Below are 12664 nucleotides of genomic sequence, written 5' to 3'. Positions count from 1 at the left end.
TGCCTATTTGAGAGGCTGTGTGTGAGATTCTCACATCTGCTCCAGCCATTTTACACCTCAGTTTTGGCTGGAGGAGGACCCCCTCCTAAACTCTGGAGTAGGGTTTCAGGGGTGGGGCTGCAGGACATAGCACGGGGATGGTTCTGGACAATGATGTGGCCCAAAAGACATCTCTCAGAGACTGCTGTAACTTAGGCTGCAAGGATAAAGATCAGGAAAGTGAAAAGGCAGTTTAGAGCCACATTAGCCCTGTCACATTGTCTGGAGTGGCTCAAGACCGTGTGTGCCAACCTCAGTGCAGATTGTCAAGAAGCAGGGTTGTATGTACTATAATTGGATTTCACCAACCCAGTAAGAAGAGTGAGCTCCTAAAGCACTGTAACAGTATTACATAGTCACAGACAGTCCCCTTAGACATTCCAGTCTATCTTGCCACCCAGGCAAGCTGGATTTTATGATAATTGGTTGCTATACACCAAGGATCACAAAATATTCAGGTTGCTCCCAGTTCCAAGAGACCAGTCACTTACCCCAGGTCAATTTGTACCTCAGATATCACACTAAAGACAACACTTGCGGCCAGTCTTACGATAAGCTAACTAAGGATTTTTTTGATTAAGAAAAGAAATGAGAGTTATTATAGTGTTAAAGCAGCAAAATATATATATACACATACACACACACACACAGATGAGTTACAGTCTATGGTTTCTAAAAGGTGACAGAATTGTAGTAATCTGTCAGCTCTGAGTGTCTTTTAGGGCTAACCCAGGTTGACCATGGGGATCTCTGCTTCTGTTTTGTAGCTCTGACCCTGTGAGAGTCCAAACATCAAAAGAGAGTAAAATTTTTCTTGGCAGCTATTTTTATTTCCTTCTACCAGAATTCAAGACAATGGGATGGGCCCTTTTGTACATAGTCTCTTCATGGGTGTGAAGGGGTAGCTAACAAAGTCTTTGTATTGTGATGTCCCACAATGGCCCATTTTGTTTTGACAGGCCTTATTGATGGATAGGAGACGATCCCTCCTGACTGGGATCACAGTTGCAAAGCAGACATTTTTTACTGTTATAAAGCAAAAGCTTAAATATTACCTTATAGCATATGGTGATATTATAAGTGAGATTAATGCATGCAGCAACATACAGGCATTTCATGAAGTCGAAACATACCGTTATAAGTTCAATACCTATCTTAACCATACTAGCACAAAGGTGAAACAGACTAGTTTCCAGGAATGAATTTCAGTCCTTGGCTGAAGCCTAAAGCCTTGGCAAGAGCTGACACCTGGTTTGCCAGCAACACAAGCCTCCATCCCTATGGGCTGTTGAGTTCTGTTCTTGTCATCTTAAAGATGCAGCAGAGAATCTCACCCTCTCTCTCTTCCTATTGGACCCTGCTAAACTTGTGATTGGGGTAGCACTGACGCTGAAGGCCTGCCTCTGCCCCAAGTTTAAACAGGAGGGAGATCCTGGCTGGGCATTCTCTGTGGAGGATCCTCAACTTTGGTATACACACTCTTGCTCTGTTTTGAGACAGCTTACATTCTGAACGTGCTACGGAGCCCTCCTCTTTCCCTGTGCTTTTGAAACCTGGGAGTTCTGAGGGTCTGAGCAGTTTATCTACTTGTTATTTCATCTGTATTTAAATTTATTGAATGCCAGCTGGAGGATAGGATATGTGCTCTGTAAATCTTAAATAAACACATATGCCAGGTGCCCTCAGTTTATTTGGAGGTCATCTTTAGCAGACACCACACACTAACTATTGCTACCAGAAGGTATTATGTCTACAACCAAAAATAAAATAAAATAAAATAAAAATCAAAGCCAGCATATTGACTATGTAAGAACATAAGAACGACCATACTGAGTCAGACCATAGGTCCATCTAGCCCAGTATCCTATCTTATGACAGTGGCTGATGCCAGATGCCCCAGAGGGAATGAATAGATCAGGTAATCATCAAGTCATCCATCCCCTGTTGCCCATCCCCAGCTTCTGGCAAACAGAGACACCATCCCTGACCATTGTGGCTAATAGCCATTGATGGACCTATCCTCCATGAATTTGTCTAGCTCTTTTTGGAATCCTGTTAGTCTTGGTCTTCACAAAATTCTCTGGCAAGGAGTTCCACAGGTTGACTGTGTGAAAAAATACGTCCTTTTGTTTGTTTTAAACCTGCTGCCTATTAATTTCATTTGGTGGCCCCTAGTTTTTGTGTTATAAGGAGTAAATAATACTTTCTCCACACCAGTCATGATTTTATAGGCCTCTATCAGACCCCCCCCCCCCCCTTAGTCGTCTCTTTTCCAACCTGAAAAGTCCCAGGCTTATTAATCTCTCCTTATATGGCAGCCATTCCATATCCCTAATAATTTTTGTTGCCCTTTTCCAATTCCAATATATCTTTTTTGAGATGGGGTGATCACATCTGTACACAGTATTCAAGAGCATGTTGCAGTAATCTCATCTTAACGAGACAAAAGCAAGGGTGATACTTGCAAGGTCCTCAGCATTCATGTTGCTCATTTGGGGTGGAAGTCTCAATGACCTTTATAATAAATGCAGTATTATTTATGTGACACCACCTTATGTGGGAGGAGGTGATTAGGGGACAAGGAGCGGGGAGGGGGGAGTTGGATGGGTCGGAGTTCTAAGGGGGGCAGTCAGGGGGAAGGAAGTGGGAGGGGGCAGATAGGGGGCGGGGCCAGGCTGTTTGGGGAGGCACAGCCTTCCCTACCTGGCCCTCCATACAGTTACGCAACCCCGATGTGGCCCTCAGGCCAAAAAGTTTGCTCACCTGTGATCTAGACTGTTCTCAGTGGTACCAGATGACAGAACAAGGAGTAATGGTCTCAAGTTGCAGTGGGGGAGGTTTAAGTTGGATATTAGGAAAAACTTTTTCACTAGGAGGGTGGTGAAACACTGGAATGGGTTACCTAGGGAGGTGGTGGAATCTCCTTCCTTAGAGGTTTTTAAAGTCAGGGTTGATAGAGCCCTGGCTGGGATGATTTAGTTGAGGATTGGTCCTGCTTTGAGCAGAGGGTTGGACTAGATGACCTCCTGAGGATCCTTCCAACCCTGATAGTCTATAATTCTATGTGGGTGTACCATGGATTTATATAGAAGCAATATGATATTTTCTTTCTTTATTATCTATCCCTTTCTTAATGATTCCCAACATTTTGTTTGCTTTTTTGACTGCCGCTGCACATTGAGTGGATGTTTTCAGAGAACTATCCACAGTGACTCCAAGATCTCTTTCTTGAGTAGTAACAGCCAATTTAGACCCCATCATTTTATACATATAGTTGGGATTATGTTTTCCAATGTGCATTACCTTGCATTTATCAACATTGAATTTCATCTGCCAATTTGTTGCCCAGTCACCCAGTTTTGAGAGATCCTTTTGTAGCTCTTCACAGTCTGCCTGGGACTTAACTAAATCGAGTAGTTTTTATCATCTGCAAATTTTGCCACCTCACTGCTTACCCCTTTTTCCAGATCACGTATGAAGATGTTAAATAGGACTGGGCCCAGTACAGATTCCTGGGGGACACCACTATTTACCTCTCTCCATTCTGAAAACTGACCATTTATTCCTGCCCTTTGTTTCCTATCTTTTAACCAGTTACAAATCCATGAGAGGACCTTCTCTCTTATCCCATGACTGCTTACGAGCCTTTGGTGAGGGACCTTGTTAAAGTCTTTCTGAAAATCTAAATACACTATACTCGCTGGATCCCCCTTGTCCATGTGCTTGTTGACCCCCTCAAAGAATTCTAGTAGATTGGTGAAGCATGATTTCCCTTTACAAAAACCATGTTGACTCTTCCCCAACAAATTATTTTCATCTATGTGTCTGACAATTTTTATTCTTTACTATAGTTTCAACCAGTTTGCCTGGTACTGAAGTCAGGCTTACTGGCCTGTAATTGCCGGGGTGGGGAGGGGGTCACCTCTGGAGCCTTTTTTAAAAATTAGTGTCACATTAGCTGTCCTCTAGTCATTTTGTACAGAAGCTGATTTAAACGGTAAGTTACAGACTATAGTTAGTAGTCCTGCATTTTCACATTTGAGTTCCTTCAGAACTCTTGGGTGAATACCGTCTGGTGACTTACTACTGCTTAGTTTATCAATTTGTTCCAAAACCTCCTCTAATGACATCTCAATCTGGGACTGTTCCTCAGATTTGTCACCTAAAAAGAATGGCTCAGGTTTGGGAATCTCCCTCACATCCTCAGCTGGGACAACCAATGCAAAGAATTCATTTAGTTTCTCCGCAATGGCCTTATCATCCTTGAGTGCTGCTTTAGCATCTTGATAGTCCAGTGGCCCCACTAGTTGTTTAGCAGGCTTCCTGCCTCCAATGTACTTTAAATTTTTTTTCTATTACTTTTTGAGTCTTTGGCTAGCTGCTCTTCAAATTCTTTTTTGGCCTTCCTAATTATATTTTTCACATCATTTGCCAGAGTTTATGCTTCTTTCTATTTCCCTCACTAGGATTTAACTTCCACTTTTTAAAGGATGCCTTTTTGCCTCTCATTGCTTCTTTTATTTTGTTGTTTAGCCATGGTGGCACTTTTTTGGGTCTCTTACTATGTTTTTTAATGTGGGATATACATTTAAGTTGAGCCTCTATTATGGTGCCTTTAAAAAGTTTCCATGCAGCTTGCAGGTATTTTACTTTTGGTGCCGTACCTTTTAATTTCTGTTTAACATTTTTGTGTAGTTCCCCTTTCTGAAATTAAATGCTACAGTGTTGGGCCACTGTGGTGTTTTCCCTGCCACAGGGATGTTAAGTTTAACTATATTATGGTCACAATTACCAAGCGGTCCAGCTATATTCACCTCTTGGACCTGATCCTGTGTATGTATTTCCTGTCATAGTCTAGTGTTAGATTTATTATCTCTGATATCTTTGGGGCAAACTCTGCTCTGCAGTATTTGTGGGGCAAGGGGCTGGTGAACAATGGGAATTGCACCTGCTTACTTCAGGGCTGAATTTCTTACCCCTCACTAAGTATATTTCTTGCATAAAAAGAGCAGCTCAGTGACTCTGGCTGTCCTGGAGGGGACTCAGATTTGAAATCAACCTAGCACCTCTACTGATCTGGTTTTAAAAACAGCAGGATGGTGTGGACTGCACTCTCAGCAAGTTTGCAGATGACACTAAAGTGGGAGGAGTGGTAGATATGCTGGAGGGTAGGGATAGGATACAGAGGGACCTAGACAAATTAGAGGACTGGGGCAAAAGAAACTTGATGAGGTTCAACAAGGACAAGTGCAGAGTCCTGCACTTAGGACGGAAGATCCCATTCACTGTTACAGACTAGGGACCGAATGTCTAGGAAGCAGTTCTGCAGAAAAGGACCTACAGGTTACAGTGGACGAGAAGCTGGATCTGAGTCAACAGTGTGCCCTTGTTGCCAAGAAGGCTAATGGCATTTTGGGCTGTGTAAGTAGGGGCATTGTCAGCAGATGGAGGGATGTGATCATTCCCCTCTATTGAACATTGGTGAGGCCTCATCTGGAGTACTGTGTCCAGTTTTGGGCCCCACACTACAAGAAGGATGTGGAAAAATTGGAGAGAGTCCAGCAGAGGGCAACAAAAATGATTAGGGGGCTGGAGCACATGATTTATGAGGAGAGGCTGAGGGAACTGGGATTGTTTAGCCTGCAGAAGAGAAGAATGAGGGGGGATTTGATAGCTGCTTTCAACTACCTGAAAGGGGGTTCCAAAGAGGATGGATCTAGACTGTTCTCAGTGGCACCTGATGACAGAACAAGGAGTAATGGTCTCAAGTTGCAGTAGGGGAGGTTTAGGTTGGATATTAGGAAAAACTTTTTCACTAGGAAGGTGGTGAAGCACTGGAATGGGTTACCTAGGGAGATGGTGGAATCTCCTTCCTTAGAGGTTTTTAAGGTCAGGCTTGACAAAGCCCTGTCTGGGATGATTTAGTTGGGAATTGGTCCTGCTTTGAGCAGGGGGTTGGACTAGATGACCTCCTGAGGTCCCTTCCATCCCTGATATTCTATGATAATCTGAAAAGAGAGCCATATAGAATATAGAGGGAAATAGAAAAATGGGACAATGAAAGGGAATGCTTATAGCTAACACAATCTTACAGGGATTAAAACTGTTTGGTTTATTGAGTAGTCTTGGACTTGGAAACGTTCACAATATTTTATAAGGGCAGCTAGCTGGAATTCCATATTTTAATGTCTTTAGCAATGCCATCCAGTATTCTAGTGCCTGTTGCCTTGGTAATCAGAAAGACAGGGTACCAGCTGATTGTAACTGAGACCTGCATTGTTCCTACTGATGCATGTTTGCTATTTAATGTGGGATAATGACAGCCTGAAACCTCCTTTTGTTCCAAGCCTGTTTGCTTACAATTCCTGGAGGTTAATTGACTGTTCTGCAGTTGTGAACGGCTGAAAACGTGTATGTATTTTGTTTTTGGCTGGCTGGCTGAATCAGCAAATGACCCTGTACATTTGCCCTGCATTTGCTGAGGCAGGAACTTGGAACTGCACAGGAACTTGGACGTGAAGAGATGCATAATGTTGATTCAGAAAGTCAGACTTCCTCCAGTACCTAAACAAAATTGTCAATCATATTGACTTTCTAAACTAAATTGATTGCTTTTTTGCTTAGCTTTGGGGAACAGAAACAAACTGTGAGGAACTGCTTATTAGTTTCTGAGCAACCAGAATAATTTTATTTTTAGAATTGCAAAACAAGACCATAACAACTGTAGTCTGTCTCTAGTGATCAGAGGGGGTCAATGACATTAATTCCTTGGTGTTGGCATTTGACTTTTCATTACTCGGGCACCATATGCAGGTTGCTGGGAGTGACGCAGGGCCCGCAGCACCACGGGGGTGGCCATCCCGTGGGCCGGATCCAAAGCCCTGATGGGCCGAATCCGGCCCATGGGCCATAGTTTGCCCACCCCAGTTGTAAGGAGTGGCCTCTTTAGGGGTAGGAACAAAGCTGTGGAAGCCAAATGTCCCCAAATAAAAGTAAAAACCATGTACAAAATTGCCCCATTATTTCAAGGCTTTCAGGAATTCTTTGTGTTCACAAGCTATGTGTTCATACACAGAGGATTAGTGGTAATCTTTCAGATTGCATGGCTTTTGGGATACTTCGTGTGGAGTCTGTGCCTGGGACCCCACTTATTTTGCATTTGAGACTGAATTTAATACAGCAGGATGCTCAGATGGTGTTCCAGCGGCTATCCAGCACCATGTGCTCATGCTTATCCACAAATGCCATACCTCTTTGAAATCCTGCCACTGTGGCCAGAACTGATAGAAGTGTCGTATTCTTAGTGGCTCCTCCTAACAGATTAGGGACATCCAAGCTTCACAGCAGAAACTTGTCCTCAGTTAATGCGCTATTTAAACTCCCATGTTATGTCTTAATTTAATTGTTTTTTAAATTAAGTGACAGAGTATATTTTTCAGTTGTCAGAGTGGTGTATGTCGTTTGTGGAGCCAGGAATTTGATAAGTGGCTTGAGAATTGGTGCAGTGTTGACTCGTGCATGGGTTCTTTACTGCTGATAAAGGTTTAAAGCACTTTTCTTTTGAGGAAGTCCCAGGTTCCAAAGGATTAATCAGTTTTGCTTAATCTGGGTCAAAATGGCATTTATACAAATATTCAGATTAATCAAGTCTGACTGTACCAAAGCAATAATCTTAAACAAGCTGCCAAACAGTTCAGTAAATCATAAATTTATAGCTGGTATGAAAATAACATGCCATAATCACAGTACAGTAGATGTCATTAGCATACTCTTATCACAGTAGCTAGTCTCATTACTTTTAATTCCTTTACTTCAGCATAAAAATCTTTGAGCAGCTGAAACTGTATTTTCTGATGAAATAATAAATCATTGAACTTGCCTATCTTTCATAGGCAGATCTATCTCGTAGTGGGATATAGAGGGGAAAAATAATTAGACTTCCTCTAAGCATTTGGGGCCAGGAACCATCTTTTTGTTCTGTGTGTGTGTACAGCGCCTAGCTGTATAGGGTCTGGTCCATGACTAGGGCTTATATGTGCTATGGTGATACAAATAAATTAATAATCATCTAAATATCTTTGGTCTGACTGCCTTAGCTGCAAGTTAAGAAAATAAATCTGACTTTTCAGGAAAGGTCATATTATATTTTTAACATATACTGCATCCATTTTGCTTCATATGTGCTGTTATGGACATATAGGCATGGTTTTTAATTATACTCTTCCTGTGGCTTTTATGAAGAATGATATTGCCTGCTATTTGCTGTTTGTTGCTAAGCATTTATCTTAATAATAGTAGCACTTACGGCACTTCTCATCTCTCTACCTCCAAGCTCAGAGTGAATCATGCTGTAAAAGTGAAAGGATATTAAATTTAATTATATTATGGTCACTATTACCAAGCGGTCCAACTATATTCACCTCTTGGACCAGATCCTGTGCCCCACTTAGGACTAAATCAAGAAGTGCCTCTCCTCTGGTGGGTTCCAGGACCAGCTGCTCCAAGAAGCAGTCCTGCGGGGCAGTCAGGAAAGAGGGGGGGTTGGATGGGGGGCAGGGGGCAATCGGGCAGGGGTTCTGAGGCAGTCAGGGGACAGGGAGAAGGGGTGGTTGGATAGGGCAGGGGTCCTGGGGGGGCCGTCAGGAATGAGAGGAGGGGTTGGATGGGGCAGCAGGGGTCTGGGGGCAGTCAGGGAGCAGGGGTGTGTGGATGGGGCAAGGGTCTGGGGAGGGGCCATCAGGGAACAGGTGAGGTTGGATGGGGTAGGAGTCCTGGGGGGGCAGGGGGGAGCAGATAGGAGTTGGGGTCTGGGCCACGAATCCCTCCCCTAACCGGCCCTCCATACAATTTACGAAAACTGATGCGGCCCTCAGGCCAAAAAGTTTGCCCACCCCTGTTCTAGCCTGAGCACTGAGTTCCATTGGGTAGATAGAAAGATTAACCTATACAGAAGCCCTGGAACCCCATAAGATTGCGTTCCTAATCCATGAACTATTGGAACTCATTTGCAAAAATTTTCTTAAACATTACATGAATATATTGTCTCATACTATAGAATTAGAATTTATAATCCCCATTCCATGATGAGCTATCCTTGAGCTATAATCTATCTTTAGATGGGTTTTTTCCTTCAAAAAGCATTTTATCAAAAAAAATCCAATTTAATAAAAAAAAATCTGATTTATTTATTTATTTTTCAAAAAATTGATTTGTATCCATCCTGAATTAAATGCCTTCAGAGAATATTAATGCAAAAGGGACTTTCATCTTGCAGGATGTGGCCCTTTTCCCTAACAGTTCATATGATGCAAGTATAGTGGAGTATGTAAGCTGTGGTAGGGATCTGATTCCTGGCACCCTGAGAGCCCACTATAGGGCTGTGTCCATGCTGGCAGCTGCAGTTCTTCTTCATTGGCAGTAGTCACTCATTTGCCATAGTGTCTGGTTTATACATCTAATTTTCTTTGGGTACGTCCATACTACCTGCCGGGGTCGGCGGGTAGCGATCGACTTCTCGGAGTTTGATATATCGCGTCTCATCTAGACGTGATATATCGAACTCCAAACGCGCTCCCGTCGACTCCGGAACTCCACTACCGCGAATGGTGGTGGTGGAGTCGACGGGGGAGCCACGGACTTCGATCCCGCGCCGTGAGGACGGGTAAGTACTTCGAACTAAGGTACTTCGAGTTCAGCTACGCTATTCACGTAGCTGAACTTGCGTACCTTAGTTTGAACCCCCGCCCTAGTGTAGACCAGGCCTTTGAAACCAGTTTCTAAGGTTGCTGATTGGCAGAATGATTGTCACCTTGTTAAAAATATGCTCCTTCTGTGAGTACCGGCTGTTCTTTTGCAGCTGAAAAGGATCTCCCTGTTTCCCCTTCTTCTTCCAAGCCTTCTGTCCCCATTCCACCTCCAAAAATTGCCTTTGTTCAGATGTTTATTCAGTCTGTACAGTAGCAGGCATTTTCAGTCGTTACTTTCTCTCTGTATGTAGTGTTCATGCTATCTCTATGGGAGCTTGTCAAATCCAATGCATTGTACTAAGTGCCTCTCTTTTAAAGTGTCAGTGCTAGTTTGCTACTTTGTACGGTAATTGTGACCCATCCTGATCGCACTAGAAAGCGGTGGAGTTTTTTTACTAAACAAACTGGGGAAAAAAAAAAAAAGTGGAGGGGGAGAAACCATCCAGGCTACAAACACTGACAAGTTGAACCACTGGAAAGCACTAGAAATTACTAGATGTAATGTAGAAAATTGGGCTCTCAAACATGCCGTTGTGCCATTTTCTAATACTAGCTCTATGTACAGAGTTATATTGGCCTTGTAACATCTCATGGCGCATACACTGGGTTTTCAATAGCTGCCAGACTTGTGGCCCTTTTAGTTTTCTCCTAGAATTATTGATTAACACTAGTATTTTTGTTTTATTAGGTAAAAGAAGAGATGCTGTTTGAAGCCCTGGTTACCAGAAAGACAGTGACGGTGGGAGAGAAGCTTATTTTACCATACAAACTTGCAGAGGTACGTGATGTTTTATATTAAACTGGAGGAATATTAACATGGTTTTCAGTGCTCTGGTGTCATGTCATGGTGCCAGGAGTGGCTCACAGCTAGGAATGGCAAACTCAGGTCAGACTGTTAGAAACCAGGGCAGACACTCCAGATGGGTAGTATATTCTATCTTTAGATTTTGCCAAGCCAGTAAAAAAAGTATACTCAATGGATCACTATATTAGATGTACCGTGGAGTCACAGACAGTCCCCTTATGCTCTCTAGCTTCTTTTTACCACACAAACTGGACTTTATGATGAAAGGTTATTAAAACCAAAATTCACCACGCATTAGGTTACTTCCAGCCCCAAAGGGCCAGTCACTTACCCCAGGTCAAAATATATTCCAGATCTCACCAAAGACAACACTGTAGCCAATCCTTTACTAAACTAAAAATAATGATCTATTAAATAAGAAAAAGATATGAGTTATAACAAGGTTAAAGCAGGTAAAATACAGGTGAATTAGAGTTTACTGGTTCAGAATGAAAGCAGAGAGATAGCAATCTGCCAATGTCATAGAGTCTTATAAATTCTCTCAGGGCTTCCCAAAAATGGCTTTTGGGGACCTCTGTTTGGCATCTGGAGCCTCCCTGTTAGTGTTCAGATGGATCAGAGGTAAGGATCACTCCTAAGGCTTCCCTTTTATAGCTGAAACAGGCTAGCAAAATGACAGGGGTCTTCACCACGTGGACTTTGATGAATAGCAAATGCAGACAGTCTGTGATCTTCGTTGCTTAACATTCACTAGGCTGTCCAAAGGTGATACATTTATTAACAGCCATTCAGACTACTAAGATGGTTTATAGGTAGTTTACAATGTAAATCAACAAGTTTCAGATTGATAAAGACAATAACATTAGTATTTCACTAGTTTTCATGCATTAAGTAAATCTTCATCTAAATGCTAATACATACTTTGATTTAAGGTTAATTAAGCAAAGGATACATACATGAAAAAGGACATTGCTGTAACAAATTAATTTAGTTACGCTAGTACAGTGGGTCTGTAACGGGTTGGACTCACCCCTGCGGCGCCTCCTACTGGTTGCTCTCCGAATAGAGTTCAGTCCAGCTCCGGAGCGCCCTCTGCAGGCCTGTGATCCACCTGTTCTTCTGGCCCCCGTGTCCCTTCCTAGACCCGGTGCCCCTTTCTCTGGGGTGCTGCCCCCTGGCAATAACCCCTTTCTTACTCTGTCTGGGTTTCCCCTTCCTTGGGAACCCCCCACCCTACTATCCCCACTTCGCCTCAGTAGTGGTTACTGCCCAGTCTCTATTTAGCGCCCGTTCGCTGGGGCAGACTGCAGTATCCAGTACTCATCATTGGCAAAGGGGGTTTGGACCTGCTGCCTTGGCCTAACCTTAAGTTGCCCTCTGCAACCTCCCAGTACCTTCTGCCCTCTGCTAGGCCACAGCCTGGGGCTTTCCAGGCCAGAGCTCCCCAACTCCTTAGCCTGTCCCCAGCCCTGCTTCACCCTAGGTACCTTGTCTCATCTACCAAGCAGCCAGGCCCATCTCTCTTTATCACCAGAGAGAGGCTGTCTGGGCTCCTGGCTTCCCTGCCTTTTATAAGGCCCTGCTCCTCAGTTTGGGGCGTGGCCCCCAGCTGCAGCCACTTCTCTAATCAGCTCAGCTTGAGAGCAGCAGCTCTCAAGCCCTGCCAAGCTGTTTCTAACCCCTTAAAACCCCGGAGCAGGGTCCACCCTGCTACAGGGTCTCAAACTTTTTTACTGGCAAACCCTTTCACATTGCAAGCCTCTGAGTGCAATCCCCCTAATAAATTAAACACACTTTTTAATATATTTAACACCATTATAAATGCTGGAGGCAAGTGAGGTTTGGGGTGGAGTTTGACAGCTCGCGACCCTCCTTGTAATGACCTTGCAACCCCATGAGGGTTCCGACCCCTAGTTTGAGAACCCCTGCACTAGTACACATCAAACAGGATATATATACAATGTAAATAGCATTCAGCAGGTTCCAGACAAATGTAGGCAATAACATTAACATTTAACAGACAAGTGCATTGGGACACTTAACACTGTCTTGAGGTTGTGGCCTGAGCTCAGCT

General features: G+C 43.4%; 1 protein-coding gene across 1 annotated transcript in view; it reads left to right on the top strand.

Annotated features, from left to right (window-relative positions):
• The window catches only part of MYO9A (myosin IXA), a 467296-nt gene that overhangs the window by 238029 nt on the left and 216603 nt on the right, over positions 1-12664 (top strand). The window contains exon 9 of the mRNA XM_039491520.1: positions 10474-10563. Within this exon, the coding sequence (XP_039347454.1) occupies positions 10474-10563 (90 nt within the window). The remainder of the gene's footprint in view (positions 1-10473; positions 10564-12664) is intronic.

The sequence above is a fragment of the Mauremys reevesii genome, linkage group 10 (assembly GCF_016161935.1).
Source record: "Mauremys reevesii isolate NIE-2019 linkage group 10, ASM1616193v1, whole genome shotgun sequence".
NCBI classification, from domain to species: Eukaryota; Metazoa; Chordata; order Testudines; family Geoemydidae; genus Mauremys; species Mauremys reevesii.
The sequence above is the reverse complement of the archived record's forward strand: the minus strand, read 5'-3'. Positions and strand labels throughout refer to the sequence as shown.